Source organism: Bos mutus, chromosome 28 (genome assembly GCF_027580195.1).
Source record: "Bos mutus isolate GX-2022 chromosome 28, NWIPB_WYAK_1.1, whole genome shotgun sequence".
In the NCBI taxonomy this organism is placed as follows: Eukaryota; Metazoa; Chordata; class Mammalia; order Artiodactyla; family Bovidae; genus Bos; species Bos mutus.
Window position 1 is genome coordinate 19,976,692 of NC_091644.1, and position 17,444 is coordinate 19,994,135.

The window sequence follows — 17,444 nt, forward strand, 5'->3', positions numbered from 1 at the left end:
AGACCCATGACTCACACACAGTCACGTGGTTTATAAGTGGCAGCTGGATCTAGACGCCAGGTTCCAACCCCTCTTTTGGGGCTCCTCCTTATGGATTTCTATTCTTTCTCACATGTGGGAAGAACCCAGGGCTGTGGATGAAGAGAACCGAGTTCAATACCTGCCATTTATTAGCTGTGTGACTTTGGACAAATTACTCAATCTCTCTGATTCTTGATTTCCTCTTTCAAATGGGAATAATAATATTTTTGCATCCCAGGTGGCACGGTGGTAAAGAATCCGCCCGCCAAGGCAGGAGACATAAGAGACACAGCTTCTATCCCTGGGTCTGGAAGATCCCCTGGATTAGGAAATGGCAACCCACTCTGGTATTTTTGCCTGGAAAATTCCATGGACAGAGGAACATGGCAGGCTACAGTCCATGGGATTGCAGAGTCGGACACGACTGAGCATGCACGCAATACTTTCACCTCAGAAAGCTACTGGGAGAATTTTAATAATGTGTCAAAAACTCTTCCCATCCTTCCACTGAAATTACCAAAAGGGAATCCATCTCTCTCACTCACCTGTCTAGCTCATAATCACATGTCCCTAATTCCTTTTACCTAAATATCTAGAGAAATGCATTGATTACCAGATATTACTAACCCATCTTGTAAAAAAGAAAATGAAAGGCAGGTGGTCATTTGCATGAAATCATAGCAAGTGAAAGATGCTCACAAAAGTCCTCTGAAACGTTTGGATTGTTTTATTCTTTTCTTTTAAACTAACAGCAAGTTATATATACTTATTATTAAAGAACACAAACAACGCATAAAAGTACTAATAAAAAGTCTGAGTTCTTCCCTCAATCTTCCCAGAGAAGTCCTTGCTAATACAGCTTTATGTTCTAGGGCAGATTTCCTACTTAAACGCCCATGCATACAGAGCTTGGTTTGTTTATATTTTGTTACAAAAATGGAATGATACTATAAACAGTTTCTCCCTTGAAACCTTAACTCCATCTCTGTTTCTTCTGGGCACTTTCTCTAAGGCACTAACAGCCAACTTAGATTTTAGGACCCTGCCTGGTTCAAGGATAAGGCGTGGACTGAACAGTGCAGACACCGATGTTGGACTCCAACTTGGCCATTTTGTAGGCACCTCAGTCTTTCCATCTGTAATGTGGCTGTATTCACCTGACTTTGACCTACGAAGACCTTCTACTTTGCACGGCGATTTCATGTGATGATCCTTAAGCTATCCTATCCAGAGAAGCAGGGCAGGTGCCATCACATCTTTTGCCCTTAGGAAACATCAGAGTCTAGAGAGGTTATTCAATTGGCCACAGTGACCACCTGGTGACTCAGACGGTAAAGAATCTGCCTGTAATGCAGGACATCTGCGTTCGAACCCTGGGTCGGGAAGATCCCCTGGAGAAGGGAATGGCTACCCACTCAGTATTCTTGCCTGGAGAATTCCATGGACAGAGGAGCCTGGAAGGCTACAGTCCATGGGGTCACAAAGAATCGGACACGACTGAGCGATGAACACTTTCGAGGTGATCACTGGTCAGTGAGAGAGCTGGAGTGGACACCAAGTTCCTGGTTCTGTGCTCCTTCCTCAGTACGCTTCTTGCTCAGCCCAGGGCGAACCCAGCCTCAGGGTCAGAGAGCAGGGAGATGTGGGAAAACGGTGGCATTAATGCCACCACTCCATCCACTACAGAAGCAGTGTACAGGCTCCCTTGCCTCATCAAAAGCACACCCTGCAGCCTGATTATTCTGGAGGCCTCATTCACCCCCCAGCAGCCACCAGCGATCTGAATTGCTCATTTCATTTTCTCTTTCACACCATCCTGGGAAGGATGCTCAAAGGCCATAGCAAACCCAAAGGTCCTGGCCTAACGGCACCCTCCACCATGGTGGGTACCATCCCAAGCCCCGCTCTGACAGGTCCAACCCCCTTCCTGCCTGCCCAGCCCCACCTCACCATTGAGGGTGGTGGCCCAGGAAACCTACCTTTCTATCCTACTTTTGGCAGCTAGTCCCTGAGCAGGCAGGGCACTGGCCACAAAGAGAGACATTTTGGATGCCCTGGGTTCCCTACCAGAATCATCCGTCCCGGGCACCCTCCTGCCTTCTGCCCCACCGATGGTCCTTCCTGACAGATCCACTTCCATTTGACTGCGTTGGCCCGTCTATGCCACTCAACACCCCGCTCCTTTCTTGACGAACACCTCCTCCAAAGGGCGAGGTGACCCGCCTGCCCAGCACCAGCTGCCGCTCTTCTCAGCATCCCCTTGGCCCTTGTGCTCAGTGTGGAGGAAGCAACCTGCCTGGGGACAGTGGCAGTGAGTCCTCCCCGGCCACCACGGTGACATGTGCATGGTGTGTGCCTCCCGCCAGACCAGGAGCGCCAGGGGTGCAGGGACCACACTTCCAGGCCACTGGTGTCCCCACCCCCTCAGGTGGCTGCTCAGCTGGGCTGAATGGCTGCTCTCCTGGGTGAACAGAAGCCTCCAGTGATGCCTAACCCAGAAGGTCATCTCAGAAGGGTTTGCTAGCTCAGATAATGCAGCAGAGTCCTCTTCCCTGAATGACACAGCCCTTCTCCAGTACCAGCCCCTTACTTCAGCCTCACAGTGACTTGTGTGGAGCCAACAGCCCCTCTGTGAGGGAGGGACTGCTCCAGGCACTCTCCGATCCCCCCACCCCTCACGACATCTGCACCCTGGGGTCCAGGGGGACACAAAAGTTCTACAGATAATCAGGAGTCTCCACTATTCAAGGTGGCCAGAGGCTGCTGAATACCTGAGAGAGGAAACATGTTTGGGAACATAATTTCCATTTTAGAGGCTTCTGAGAGAGAACTGTGTGTGCAAACATCCCCAAGGCATCAGGGTCCCTTTGGCAGGTTCAAACACTGTCCTCAGAGGCTCCCTTTCCCAGGCCCTTTCCAAGGTTCAGATACAGCTCTCGGTCCTTTGTGCTCCTGAACAGTTAGTTCCATTTCAGTGGGCATGGACTGAGCACGTATTAAGCACCAAGTACTGTTCATACAACACTTCTGTTTAATCACAACAAATCCGGAGGAAAATGGGATCCCCATCCTTGATGAGGAAACTGAGGTTCTGGGAACCGAGATAACAGAAGCGGCCTGGAGCCCCTGCTGGACACTTCAACCTGCCCTGATCTAAGCAGCACACCTGCAGGGTGGGCGTTGTCAGCCCCGTTTTTCATGGGAGGAACCTGGGGTCAAGCAGCCAAGGGAAAGGCATCCAGCCTCTAGGATGTAGGGCGGCTCTGGGTTCAGACCCCAACCCAGTGCTCCCCTGACTCCTCTTGCTAGGAGGACCGCAGGAGGCCAAAGGTCACACCCAACGTCCTCCTGGTGACCTGGGCTCCTGCTATGAGGCACTTTCTGCTGGTGAGAGACCAAGCCCTTGCCCAGGATGAGAACACAGCTGTCATACTGAACTAGCTAAAAATAAAGGAGGTACCCAGTCTCTGAAGGTGAACAGAACAGCCCTGGAATGTGGCAGGACAAGAACAACAGGCTTCATTCTGGGCCTCGTGGTCAATGGCTTGGGCTAGAGCCAGGCTCCAGACTCACAGTTTCCAACGTCTCAGGTGCCTCCAGGTAGGGGAAGAGAAAATCTGAAGTACAAAGAGCTTTGCTTCCACCATGAGACATCGAGACCCCGGAGTCATGGTTCCAAAGTACTGCATTGGTGGGGGCAGAACAGTCTGGAAAGCAAAGGACCTCAGGCCTCCTCCGGCTGCACGGATTCCTCCTATAACCTTGGGCACATCACTTCCATCTGTGTTTTTCCTATCAGTAAAAGAGCATCATTGAAAACTACCCTCTCGTCGTCACATACGGTGGGCACCGGAGCTCCATGACACCATGGATCCTCAGAATACAAGCTTTTCAGAATCCTATGGTGGCCAAGCAGAATGGGACCCAGGATTCCTGCCCAGCTTGGGGGTCCGGCCACCTACCTCTGTTATCCAGGAAGCTGCACTCCTTCTGCAGGTGCCTACAGGTGTGCTCTGGATGAACAATGCTAACATCTGGCATTTATGTAATTCAGTACACTTTCCAAGGGTTTCCATACCCATTCTCTGATTTAATAAATGGGCAGCGAGACACAAATCACCTCATCTGACAGATAAGGGAACTGAGACCCAAAGAGCTTGATGCCCACCTAACAAAACTGCTTCAGCTACAGGGATCCTTGCGAGATAAAGGATTCCAGCCTCCTGCTTTTACAGATGAGGAAATCGAGGCCCAAGGACCCCAGGAACCTACTGCTTTAAATGCAGAGTGCCTCTGTCCAAACCTTTGAGCCATAAAATTCACTTCTAACAGAGTGCTTCCAGCAGGAATATAATGCAAGGCACATATGTAATTTAAAATTTTCTAGTACCTACATTTTTTGAAAAGGTGACATTAATTCTAATAACATTTTATTTAACCCAATATATCCAAACTATTATTCCCACATGTAATTAATATCTTTTAAATTATCAATGAGCTATTTTATATATCTTCTTTGTCATACAAAGTCTTCAAAACCCTGTATTTTAGTTCAACAGCACATCTCAAACCAGACTTGCCACATTTTAAGTGCTCAATAGCCACACATGTGGAGAAGGCAATGGCAACCCACTCCAGTACTCTTGCCTGGAAAATCCCATGGGCAGAGGAGCCTGGTGGGCTGCCGTCTATGGGGTCGCACAGAGTCAGACACGACTAATGCAACTTAGCAGCAGCAGCAGCCACACGTGGCTAGAGGCTCTTGTTCTGGACAGCAGGGCTCTAACACTCCAGTCACATCCCCATCATGGGAGCCCTGAGTGACAATTTCTGCTAGGAGGCCACTGCCATGCACTGCTGTGGAAGCCTAAGGCCCTGGACCAAAGTCATGGATCTGTATGCACAGTGACAGCCACCCACTGGTGTCAGGTAGACCTGTGCCCCATCCCAGCTCTTCTGTTCTCTGGCCAACAAAGATCATGTCAATTCCACTTCCTGAGGCTTCCCTGCCCCGCATATAAGAGGTAGGAAGAAATACCTACATTTAAGCTTGCCAGAAGGACTCCACTAAATCAAGCACGTAAAAGTATTTTGAAAATGAAACAGAACTTTACAAATGTGAGCCAGTGTCTCTGTTACAATGGTGGCCTGGAGTCTCCTACTTGATTCATCACACCCACCCAGGCAGGGTCCTGGAAGGCACTGGGGGACATCAGAGAAATGAGGTCAGATTGAGTAACAAGGCTGCAGGCGAACCCCATGCATCAATCAATCAAGGAAAACAGCTGCTTACAGAAGGGCCAGGCAGACGTTGGGAGAGAAAGCTAGACTGATAATGCATTACAGGGAGCATAGGGAGGTCTTGCAAGGTGAGCACTGGCCTCCCCAAAAGTCCTCTTTTAAATGCAAACAGGATGGAGGGAGGGGGACAAATGGAGAAATGGGACAGAAAGAAATTTGAAAACCAGAGAAAATCCCCGACATTCACTGTAAAAGACTTTATTGGGTCCATTTCCTTCACAGGTGGAAGGAGTTGGCCAACACTGAGCAGCCTGGGCGTGGAGGGGTGGGGGTGGAGGGGTGGGGCGTGGAGAGGTAGAGGGCAGAGGGTGGGGATGGGCAGGCACAAACCAGGGTGCTGGTGCTGGGGAGGAAGGGGAGATGGGAATCGGGGATTTTGAGGATTCTGCGCCCAGCTCTGCCTTGTCCCCAGCTCTTTCCTCCTTTGAATCTGTTTCCCTCAACAGCAAAACGAGAGCTGGATGTATTATGGTAGAAAGAACATGGGTTTCTGAGTTAGGGGACCTGACGGTGTTTCTGTCTCTATCACTCACAAGCCATGTGGTCAGCAAGTCCCTCCACCACTTGGGGCCTCAGTTTCCTCATTTCCTCATTCCTTCCAGAAATGAGGAAAGCAGAAGAAGGATCTCTTCCAGCAATTCCACTTCTACACACATACCCAAGAGAAATATAAGTATGTCCACACAGGGAAAACTGCTCACAGCAGCATTATCATAACAGCCTCAAAGTGGAAACAACAGAAACATCCTGAACTAACAAATGTGTAAACAAAACGTGGTAGATAAGCACAAATGAGCACTATTCAGCAATAAAAAGAACTGGAGTACACGTACTTATGAGTACGTACATATGAATGAACCATGAAAAGATGCTAAGCGAAAGAAACCACACACAAAGGTCACATTATTATACAATTCTGTTCATATGAAATGTTCAGAAGAAGTAAATTCATTTAAAAAAGAAATAGATTAGTAGATACCAAGGTGTAGGGAGCAATGGGGAGTGACTGCTTAACGGGTACAGAGTTTCTCCTGGGGTTGAGGAAAATGTTCTGCAATGAGATGGTGGTAACAGTTACACAAGCTCGTGAATGTATTAGACACCACAGACTTGCACTCTACAATGTTAAGTTTTGTAGTATGTGAATTATATCTCAATGTAGAAAAAAGCAGGGGCTCTGCCAGCAGACTTGATGGGTCTGCATGCTGACTCTTCTGTTTATACCTGAGCCTCAGGGTTCTCATCCAAAAGCAGTGATCATAAGAGATCCCCACTAACAGGGAAGCTGGGGGGATGCAATGCCTTCAGTGCAGTAAACAGGACAGGCATCACATGTTGGCTTCGGTTAGTATTGTTACTACTGACGGTTAAATAAGAACCATTTTAGGAAAGACAGGCCCCTAGAAGGCATTCAGTGCAACCTTCCCTCCAAGGTCCCCTCAACGCCTCAGCGCCTGCAAGCCGGTAACTAAGCGTGGAATTGGATGAACATGATCCGACATTTTCTGCCTCTCACAGGGCTCACAAGATCTGCTTCTATTTGCAAAGGGCTGGGCTGCAGACTTCACATTTCAGTTTCCCTGCTGCGGGGGACACAGCCACCCTCTCCTTTTAGGGAAGATAGTCTGAGAGAGGCTGCCGGCTTTGAGCGTTCTCTAACAGAAATGTTTACGGGGCTGATAAGCCAGCCCTGCCCACCCAGATCCACCCAGGAAGAGAGAGGACGCACGGGCAAAAGCACACTTGTGTGTTTCAACTCCCAGGAAAGTTTAGAGGATTCACACTAGAGCACAAGGGGACACAGAGAGCCCTCACAAGCTTGTCTCTGTACCCCCCACCCCAATCCCCTCCGCATGCACTGAGAAAACAGCCAAGGAGGCGGGCACTGCTCACAATGAGTTTTCGGCCGCAGTCAGTAATACTCTGGCAGCAAGGGCTCCCTTCGTAAGGCAAACTAGGAAATGGCTATTTTTAAACCAAGCTCAAATGCTGTCATGTGCGTGGAAATGTCTGGGAAGAAACAGTCTGTTTAAAAATTGTCTATGAAAAATGTTAAAGGTTTTACTGCACCAAGGGTTGGCTGTGGAACCACAGGAACCTGTACAAAACTTTTGTTTTTTCTACTTTTTTTAACTTTTTATTTTTATAGGGGGATAGCCAATTAACAATGTTGTGATGGTTTCAGGTGCTCAGCTATACATATACATGTTCTCCCACAAACTCCCCTCCCATCCAGGCTGCCAATAACATTGAACGGAGCTCCTTGTGCTATACATAGTAGGTCCTTGTTGCTTAGCCATTTTAAACATAGCAGTGTGTACATGTCCAACCCAAAGTCCCTAGCTATCCCTTCCCCACTTCCTCCCCCTGGCCACCGTAAGTTCAGAACCTGTACAAAACTTCTAACTGGAAGCCTGATCACGAAAGCAATCTAGCAAACGTTAACAATGGGAAGATATACACACTCTTCCGCCAAGCAATTTCAGCCCTAGAATCACAGCCTAGAGCAACTTCTTTATGGACAGAAGATCCCTATGGCACTGCAAGTTAAAAAATCAGAAATGCAAAAGCACACCAAAAGAACTGATAAATTAGTTTAGTGTGTTCACACAATGTGAGAGCATACCGCAGTTGAAATTGATGAAACACAGGTACATGGATCAACATGGAAGAGTCTTAAATATACAATATTGAGCTTTTAAAGAAAGCCAGTTGCAGAAGGATACAGACCAGAATACCACCATTTACAAAAGGTTCAAGCCATATAAAGTAACAGTACACACTGCTTAATAGATACATGATATGTAATAAAAAAATATTAAACATGCAGGAAATGATAAACACCAAATTCAGGACAGAGGTCACCTCTGGGAGGAGAAATGAATGGGACTGAAGACAGGCATAGAAACGGATTCAGTTGTGTCTGTAATAAAATTGCAATCGTGTCTGTTACTTTTCAAGCTATGCAGTGGATACACAAGTGTTTGTTATATTAGCTTCAATATTTTTTGTGCACCTTGAATATTTCACAATAAAAAATTAACTCTTATGTACTGATTTGGTGGGGGGAGAGAATTAAAATACAGATTCCAAGTTAAATCACTAAAAACAATAGCCCTCTGGATCCCATTCCAGGTTTTCTAAGACCTTGAGAAAGTTACTTATCTCCTCTGGGCCTCCAGCCAGTCCCTGTTTCTAAAAGGGGAATAAAATCTCTGCCTTCTGTCCATACACACGAGGCAGCAGAATGTGCAGGGAAGGAGCAGTGAGGGGGACGGATAACACTTCCTGCCGTGACAACCTCACTGAGGTTTCTGAAAGATCAGATGAAAGCACACACATACCCATGTGGGTGTCAGTACGTCTGTGTGTATTGTTGGATATAGACAGACATATATACCTACACACCCAACTGGTATCTGATAGGACTTCCCAGGTGGTGCTAGTGGTAAAGAACCTGCCAGTCAATGCAGGAGACGTTAAGAGACAGGTTTGATCCTGGGTTGGGAAGATCTCCTGGAGGAGGGCATGGCAACACACTCTAGTACTCTTGACTGGAGAATCCCAGACAGAGGAGCCTGGAGGCCTATGGTTCACAGCGTCACAGAGTCGGACACAACTGAAGGCAACTTACCACCCATGCACATGGCACCCGGAAGGTGTTTTAAAAAGAGAACCATTTAAAAAAAGGCAAAACTACATTTTGGTAACTATCCATTTGACTCACCCTTACAAAGTTTCTAAGTATAACGTTCCCATTTGTACATTTGGAGTCTAGCTTTCCCCCCAGGTCCCCACAGCCCACGTGTAATCTTAGTTCCCTGACCAGGGATCAAACCAGGGCCCTTGGCAGTCAAAGTATGGAGTACTAATCACAGGACTGCCAGGGAATTCCCTAGAGCCTGACTTTAAGCAACTCCTAGGCTAGTGACTTCCCACCTAAAGATCTGACCATGGCCCCAAGAGCTCTCATAGCATTCTATGCTTTGCACTTATCATAAGACAGCAGATAATTATTTATACTCCATGAGAAAACAGGGACTATTTTGTCCAGGTTTATAGTCAGCACTCCAGCCTAGTATATACTCTGCACCAAATAAAGGACTCAAACAGTTTCTGAAGAAATGACTGCACTCCCATGATTGGATTTGATTCTAAATGTCCTCAAATCAATTAAGCAGGTGTCGGCGGTCTAGCCAGGACTACTTCCTGGGGGCAGAGGTGTATGTTGGCCTCTCCAGCATCTCCCCCAGAGCCTCCTCAGGCATGTTCAGAGCTGACTCCAGTGGCTAATTCTACCAGGCAGGAACCCCTGACTGCAGGCGCACAGTCCTTCTAGGAGAAAGCTGCCCATGCTTTCTCCAGAAAACAGGAGGAGTGTGGGAGGACTGCACGGCATGGCCAGATGTCAAAGTCCCTCATACCTACCAGCACTCCCAGTTTATTCCCTCAAGACAATCCCAAACTGTGAAGCCAAAGGAAGTGTTGGGGATTTTCTGGGTGGAGAACTCCAAGGAACTTCCAAAGGGTAGAGGGGACAGGGGCTGTGTAATGAAGATTCCCCAGGGAGTGAGGCTCTTTCTGAGTATTTGCATAACACCAGATCAAAAGGTGCCTGTGACGGTTTTCTATCATTTCTCTCTCATTCCCCCCACCCTACCCCCAATCAATAAGGAAACAAGCATTTTTTAAACGCTTGCTTTTGCCACTGGGACACATGGGCCCCAGGGAACTAGAACTCGGTAGCCCTGTAACTGCTAAGCATACTCTTCTCTGTCTTCACAAAACAAGCACTGGAGGACTTTGGACAAATCACAGTTGTTGCTCACCTGCTTGTGGGGTTTCTGTCAGATCGTGGGGATCCCTCCCAGGGAAAATCCACTGGCATTTGTTCACCATTATGACAACTCTGGAGGAAAGGAAGTCTAGCCTTTCTTTAGAAGCCAAGTTCTAACCTTGCGGGGCCAATCTTCCTTTCCTGAAGGAATGCAGCTCTATGAAATCCTTCACCATTCTTCAGGCTCTTAATGGCTAACCCAAGTGGAGGAAGCAGGTGAGAGGAGAGGCATGTTAAAAGCTGCTTGGAGGTCAAAAGACACAGGCTGTAGCTGCAAAATTAACAGGTGGCTAGAATTCTGATGAATGGAATGCACACGAGCATCCTTTTCCTCCCAAAAGCAATAGAAGAGTAAAAGGGATATCTATGTTTTATACTTTTGTACTTCAGTCTAATGCCAGGGCACCCTTTTCACTGCACCCCATCATCTAACACTATGCATACGCAGTCTGGAAAACAGCGATCCATGCTGGGAAGCCAGATGCTTGGCGCATTTCAACACAGGATGTATTTATGAGGTTGAATTACTGATGTCCCATAAGCAATGGGGAGAGAAAAGATACCCTTTCATGATCACTTTTGTATCCCAAGCAATCCCATAAACCTTCGCTGGCACCATCCCCATCTTCCCCTTTTCCACCCCGAGGATAGAGGGCAAGGAGATGGATGAAGATTAGTTGGGGGTGCCAGAGCTGTCTTAGTACTCCAGAGGCCACCCAGGGCTGGAGGGCTGAATCATCATGGCTTGTCTTCACTGGCTCCTCATCGGGTTGCAAGTAGGGCCCAGTTCCGCAGGAAGAACAGGGTTTGGAGTCCTGCAGGTGGAGGACTTACCTTGGATCCCTACGGTAAGTGGTCTCTAATAATCCAGAGTCCCAGGAGAACAGATGCAGTCTCTCAGGATCTGCACAAGTAGGGGCTGGGAAAACTGACTAGGCTATCAGAACAAGTGCCCACTATGTGTTCAGGGGGCCCAGGAAGCTTCCTGAGGATCACACACACAATGGAAGAGCCACACAGCCCATCATGAAGGCCAAGGCGACCCTCTGGCAGGAATCCACATCCTCTCCCCATAGAAAGCAGCCTGAGAACTCCTCCATGAGATGCAAGAATGCCAGCTTGTTTTTAAGACTCTCCTTGACCAATAATATTATTTGGTGGAAGCTTTGGCCTCAAGACCCTCCTCCAGCAAGGTTCTGAGGTCAGAGGAAGGCAGAGAAGGAATTTCAGAAAGCCAGTCTCAGAGGAGGAGGGATTTGAGGATCAAGTGATTCAGAAATCACACAGTCAGATGTGTACAGGAGCCTGGTGGATAGACTGTGAGTCAGGCTACCACGAGGAGTGGAGGGCTCTGGCCACACTAGAAACTGCCCACATGATAAAATGGGTCCCACCAAGGGCAGTCCAAACCTCAACTCAACTTGGCCCCTGGCAGCCACAGATGATAGTGGGTGTGGATGCTGGAGGCTTACAAGGTTATCTGGATCCCCACCTTGGTGATCGGCCGTCTTGAGCTACAGAGGGCACCACGTGCAAGGAGAGGACAGTGAACCCATCTATGTCTTCAACTCCCCACTGTGAAATGGGAAGAGCATTAGTGATACGCAACACCACTGCAGACAACTGTGAAATGCACACGTTGGCATGCACAGCTCCCAGAGCTCAGTGGGCAGGAGGCTCCAGGGTGTTCCTCAGGAGTGGAGTCCCATGGTTTGACAACTCCAGACACTGCCACTTGTAGCCATGAAGGACTCTGGCTGGTTCCCAGGCCTGTCTCCTAACTACCCAACTCTGGTTCCCACCGAGCACAGGATCCAAGATCCAAGCAGCATCCTCTGTCTCAGCACCTCCCCCTCAGCTGACTTCAAGGAGGAGCCTTGGTCAAGTTCCCAGTGGAGGGAGGCAAAAACTCGGGTCACACCCTGGCTTTCCCCCTAACTCCTCGGGTGACCTTGGTGAGGTGATCTCACTACCCTCAGCAGGCCTGTTTCCTCTTGTGCCAGAGGCGGGGGCTGTCCTGGGTGATTATGAAGAGCACTGAACTCCCGGTGGCTGCAGGTCTGTGGCTCCTGCCTCTCACCTGTAGGTAGCGCTCCCTTGTTGGAACTCCAAAGTCACGTTGACTTTGCTCTCCAGCCCACCTTATCCCAGCAATAATGTCACTCACTTTGGGTGTGGGTCAGGAGCATATGCCAGGCTTGGCAATGATAAAATGGGCGTCCTTCCCTACAGTTTAGGCTGTTTCTTAAATACTTGGTGCCAAAGCTGGTAGAAGGGAGAGATACACCTTTCACACCTGCCAGCTGACAGTTTTTTATGTTTGAAGTCAAGGGAGGGAGATGTGTCCTTGTTCAAGAACACACATGCCATAAGCATGCAAGTCAAGACCTCCATCCGACTCAAAAGAGCAGTCTCTTATTTGAGCTCCCTTGGGCTGGCTGGAAATTACAGCGTAAGAGAGCGGTCACATAAAGGGATGATTAAAAAAAAAAAAATTCCATTCAGACGTACCGCTCCAGACCTGAGGCCTATGAGCAAAGTTTCCGGTGGCCTCCGCGCCCCTCCCTGTTTCAGGAAGCCATGCGGGTCGCTCGGTCCTCAGATTAAGGGAGCAGCCGCAATAGCTGGGAGAGCTGGGGTGCCAGTTTTCCCGGACCCCTGACGCCCTCCACCAGGAACCCCAAATATGGGATGCCTGGCCTCCAGCCAGCACCCCCGCCTGCCGCGCACTCACCTCCCCAGCATCTCTGTGATCACTCCGCCCACGGCGCTAGGACCGTACCAAACAGGCCCTACGGACCAGCCCACCAGTCCCCACATGGCCACCTCCCCGCATGGCCCGGGGGCCCATTTGACTTCCACAGCCCGTTTCAAGGACACTGCAGCAGGCAGCCCAGTCTCGAGGGTCTTTCCCCAACACATACACAGACGGCCCCAGGAAGAATCGAAGGGCGAAGACTTCCCCACCGCCCGCCAATCCAACCAATGCTGGCCTGAGGGAGGCTGGGCGCGGGAGGATGGAGGCGGCTGCGGCGGCGAGCGGATGCCGGAATGCAAGGCTGCGGGCAGAGCGCCGGGCGGCGGCAGCGGCCCCGGCTCACCTTTTTGACTTGGTCATCCTTCAGTTCGGTGAAGTAATAAGCTAGGAGCTGCGCGGCGATCATGCTGGCGGTTGAGGGCTCGGGGCGACAGGCGGGCGGCCGGCGTCTGTCCTCCGCAGCCCGGGCTAACAGTGGTCCTCTGGCGGCTGCTCCGCGGCTCCTCCTCCTCCTCCTCCGGCGGCTCCTCCCCCACCACCCGGAGCGCGGCGCCGGCTCTCGCGCTCCCCGTCTGCGCGCTCCCGTCCGCGCGAGGGTGACTGTCGCCAGCCGGCCCACCTCCTCGGCGCCCATTGGCTGCCGCGCGCCTCGGCTGTGCCGGGCGGCGGCGGGCGGGCCAGGACCTGGGGGGCGCGGTGGCCGCTCCTCCCAGCGTCTGAAAGAGGGCGGGCGACGCTGCGAAATCCCCCACGGCCAGGCATCTCCCGGCACGTCCCCCACGTAGGGAGCCGGTGCAGGGGCGGGAGGTTTTGTCGCGCGCGCACCGCCACGCGTGGCGGCGCCCTGCTTGGGCGGGGCGCAGGCGGGGAGGCGGCACCGCCCGGCCCGGCCGGCTGGGGAACTGGGCAGCCTTAGGGGGAGGGGAGAGAGGGACGGGGACGCAGTCCCCTTCCTCGGAAATTAGGGTTAGCCCCTGTTAGTTCCAAGGAACGGGAGACGCCCTAAGGGGACTCGAAGAAGTGGGCTTGAAAAGCGAGCGGGGCCTGTGGCGGCGAATGCGAGAGACCTGGAGGCTTGGGAGGCTTGGCGGTCCTCGCACCGGGGCCCCACGCCTGCCAGCCTTCGCGGGCCCAAGGGGCCGAGCGCAGAGCCCCACCTGGGTCCTCACCGACCGGGCATCACCCCACTCCACCCTGGCCCGCCCGTGCTGCAGCGCCTCTAGGCCTGATCCTCCAGCTGGCGGATTTGTATTGCTAAACCAAGAGCGACGCCCCACAGCGTCCGTCCCTGAGTCACAGGTTCTTTCAGCCGTCTTCCCCAAGGGCGCACGCCGCACGCCGTTGGGCGGGACTTGAGCTGCAGGCGCTAGCCCCAACCCCTGGGCTCCTGAGCACCCAGACTCGGTGGAGTGTGGAGGACAGTTTGGGCGCCCCTCTTAGATGCCGCCTTTCTCACTTCCTGAAGGAAGTCAGCTAGGTTGGGAGGAATCCCCAGAAAACCATTCAATTCTAAAATAGGGAAGGGAGTTGCGGAATCAGAGGTGTTTATGCTGCTACTAGGACTGATGGCAGCCATAGGATTCTTAGATTAATTGCTTCTGTGTGCCAGACACCACCAGGCGCTTTACTGCCTTACGAGAGGACGTGAACTGAACTCAAAATACAAAGAAGTGGTTACTGATTCAGCAGGTAAGCAAGTAAGTAGGGGCTCACTGAGGCCATGTGTCTTACTGTACAACCAGAAAGCTGTAGATCTAGGATTAGACTTTGAGTCAGTGTGTTTTCAAACCCGTGCTCACCCCTGGGTTTTATGTCCTCCCAGTGGTAGGTAGCCTCTCTGCCTAAACAGGCCATGGGACTGGAACCAAGGCAGGAGAGATGGCCACTGTCCAGCCCCATAACCTCTACACAAGCCCTGGATCCTGGGAGCCCCTGGCCAGGCCTAAGAAAGGTACAGTGGAGTCAGGAGGGGATGGTTTAGGACCAGAACATTTCTCAGGAACCTCAGGAGCATGATTTTTGCCATCATCAATTGAAGAAGATCTCAGTTGTGGCCCTGGAGCCCAGAGCTGTCAGTCCAGAGCATAGCCCTCACCGCCCCCCACCTTGCTTTATGGCTGAGGCATCCAAAGTCACTTCTCTGAGCCTGCTTTCTCATCTTATAACATGGAGATACTAATGGCACCTACCTCCCTTGGTTGCTGTGAAATAGTCAAATAAAACACTTGCTTATAATATGCAAATAATAAATGGTGGGTATTATAAGATTGACTTGGAAGCTGATGAGGTTTACACTTTGAGACTTCATGCTCACATTTCCCTGAGTCTAGGCCCTGAGAGGACCCATCAACTTTATTTTGCAATTTTGAATTATTTTCCAAAGACGCTCCCCCAAATTGTTTAAGCTACCAGCCTCACAAAACCTGGCTCTGCCTCCTAGATGTGTGCTCAGTTGCTCAGTCCTTTTTGACTCTTTGCAACTCTTTGGACTGTAATCCTCTGTACATGGTATTCTCCAGGCAAGAATACTGGAGTAGATTGCCATTTCCTCCTCCAGGGGATCTTCCTGACCCAGGGATCAAACCCGCATCTCCTGTGTCTCCTGCATTGCAGGCAGATTCTTTACCTGCTGAGCCATCAGGAAAGCCTCACCCCCTGGATAGTATCCTTATAAGCCAGGAACAGAGAGATTCTCTTGGCAGCCATCAAACATTTACACCACCTGCAATTCCATAAAGCAAAATTGGGAGGATGATAACAATTTGGTTGTTCTCAAGTGCCATTCAAGTCTTGCTAATGTAATTCTGCCAGACTCACAAGGACCAAGAATTGTGCTTTGTTAATTGCTCTGTCTCACACTCAGCCCAGGGCCTGGCACTCAAAGATGGAATGAGTCCAGGGCAGTGATCAGGAGTACACATACCCTTTTACCCAGGCCCGGCCAGCATCATCACTGAGCCCCCATTACAACTGAGATGTTTATCTGAGCCAGAGCCAGGGGAAAACTAACACTTCCACTGGCTACCCTGAGATGTTCTGTTTGCAGGCAGGGAGGCTGCCAGTACTTTCTCTTCGCTGCCTTTGAGAGAGAATCTGCTTCTTAAGAGGACTCACTCCTCCCCATCCCCAGAATGCAGCCAGGTCCCAAGGCCTATCAAGGTTTCCTGAGAAATATCTCTAGGCCTGCCCCACTGCTTTTTCCCAACCCTCAGTCCTCATCAGCCCATGCCAGAAATATTACAAGTCTTCTAGCTGCCCTTCCTGGCTCCTGGCTTCCCGCCATCCAAGTCATTCTGAGGTCTGAGCCACATTATTCCTGCTAAAAAGCAGCCTAATCACATCATAACCGTGCCCTAAATCCCTTGATGGCCCCCTCCTTCCTGATGGAGCCAATTCAAACATCTCTGCCTTGTGTCTGAGGCCTTATGTAATCTGACTCCACTCTTCCCCACTTATCTTTTCTCCACCCCAAGGAGGCTGCTTCCCCCTGTCCTTGACCCACACCAGGTCCATCCTGTTTGAGTCCCTGCACTATTTCCTTGCTTGCTCAGCCTTCTCCACTCACCTCCACCTGACCAGTGTCCCTCTCACCGGAAACCCAGCTCTCCCACCCTCCCCATAAAGCCTTCCCTGACCATGGCTACTCACTGCAGTTTCCCAGGCCTCAGCACTTCCACAGGGCAAACTCGGACTGTGGTCAGAGTCCATCTAGATCTAGACCAAGGCTCTTCCTTACAGAGTAAGAATGTGAGGAGCAGTAGGTGGACCATCTTGCCCAGCATCAGGTTGTGGTAGAGTTTGGAGCTGGGACTCAAACCCAGTCTTGATGCCCAGCCAGTGTCCTGTTCATCCTTTCCCACCACCTTACTGTAAGCCTGGTCCACAGATAAGTAACACTGAGTCATGACAGCCTGCCTGATATTGCTGGCTGTCTTCTGGGGGAGGGTGGCCTTATCTGCCCCAATCAGACAGCTTCCTGAGGCCGGGGCCCATGCTGCACTGCTGTGTCCCATACTAGGCTCAGAATTGCTCATTTATGTCATGCCATTTATCACCCCTTGTACTTCTTTATTATTCTGCTTCTTTTTTGTTGCTATCACGGATCTCTTGGACCCCAGTGAAGTCCCTTTGCTAATTACTTTACAGACTCTGAGGAAGAGCAGCAAAGATCTGGACCATAGGAAACCTACTTCCACAGGTCTCCCCTCTAGATGCCCCCTCCTCCTGAACGTCTGCTGGGTTTCTCTGTTCAAGTTGGGGTGGGGGTAGAGGATCAGACTGCTGGGCTACCAAGCCACGAAACACCCCTGCTGGTAAGAAAGTGAGGGCTGCAGCCAAGTCAGAATGAAATCATTTGCGTCAGCCCCATGGGCACTAGGAACTTTATTCCAGAAGTTCTCTGCCGAGGAACAAGGCTGTACCCCAGCATCTGGCAGCACACTTGTAACAGCAATGCTTGGATTATGTTGACAGTTTACAGAGTAGTTTCTCATTTATTGCCTCGTTTCTCCTGATAACAGGCTGGTG

General features: G+C 50.6%; 1 protein-coding gene across 1 annotated transcript in view; it reads right to left on the reverse strand.

Moving 5' to 3' along the window:
- Window positions 1-13,475, reverse strand: part of HK1 (hexokinase 1) — a 70,572-nt gene extending 57,097 nt beyond the window's left edge. Inside the window, exon 1 of the mRNA XM_070364935.1 lies at window positions 13,261-13,475. Coding sequence (XP_070221036.1) covers window positions 13,261-13,323 — 63 coding nt within the window. The 5' untranslated portion in view covers window positions 13,324-13,475. The remainder of the gene's footprint in view (window positions 1-13,260) is intronic.
- Between the last annotated feature and the right edge of the window lie 3,969 nt (window positions 13,476-17,444).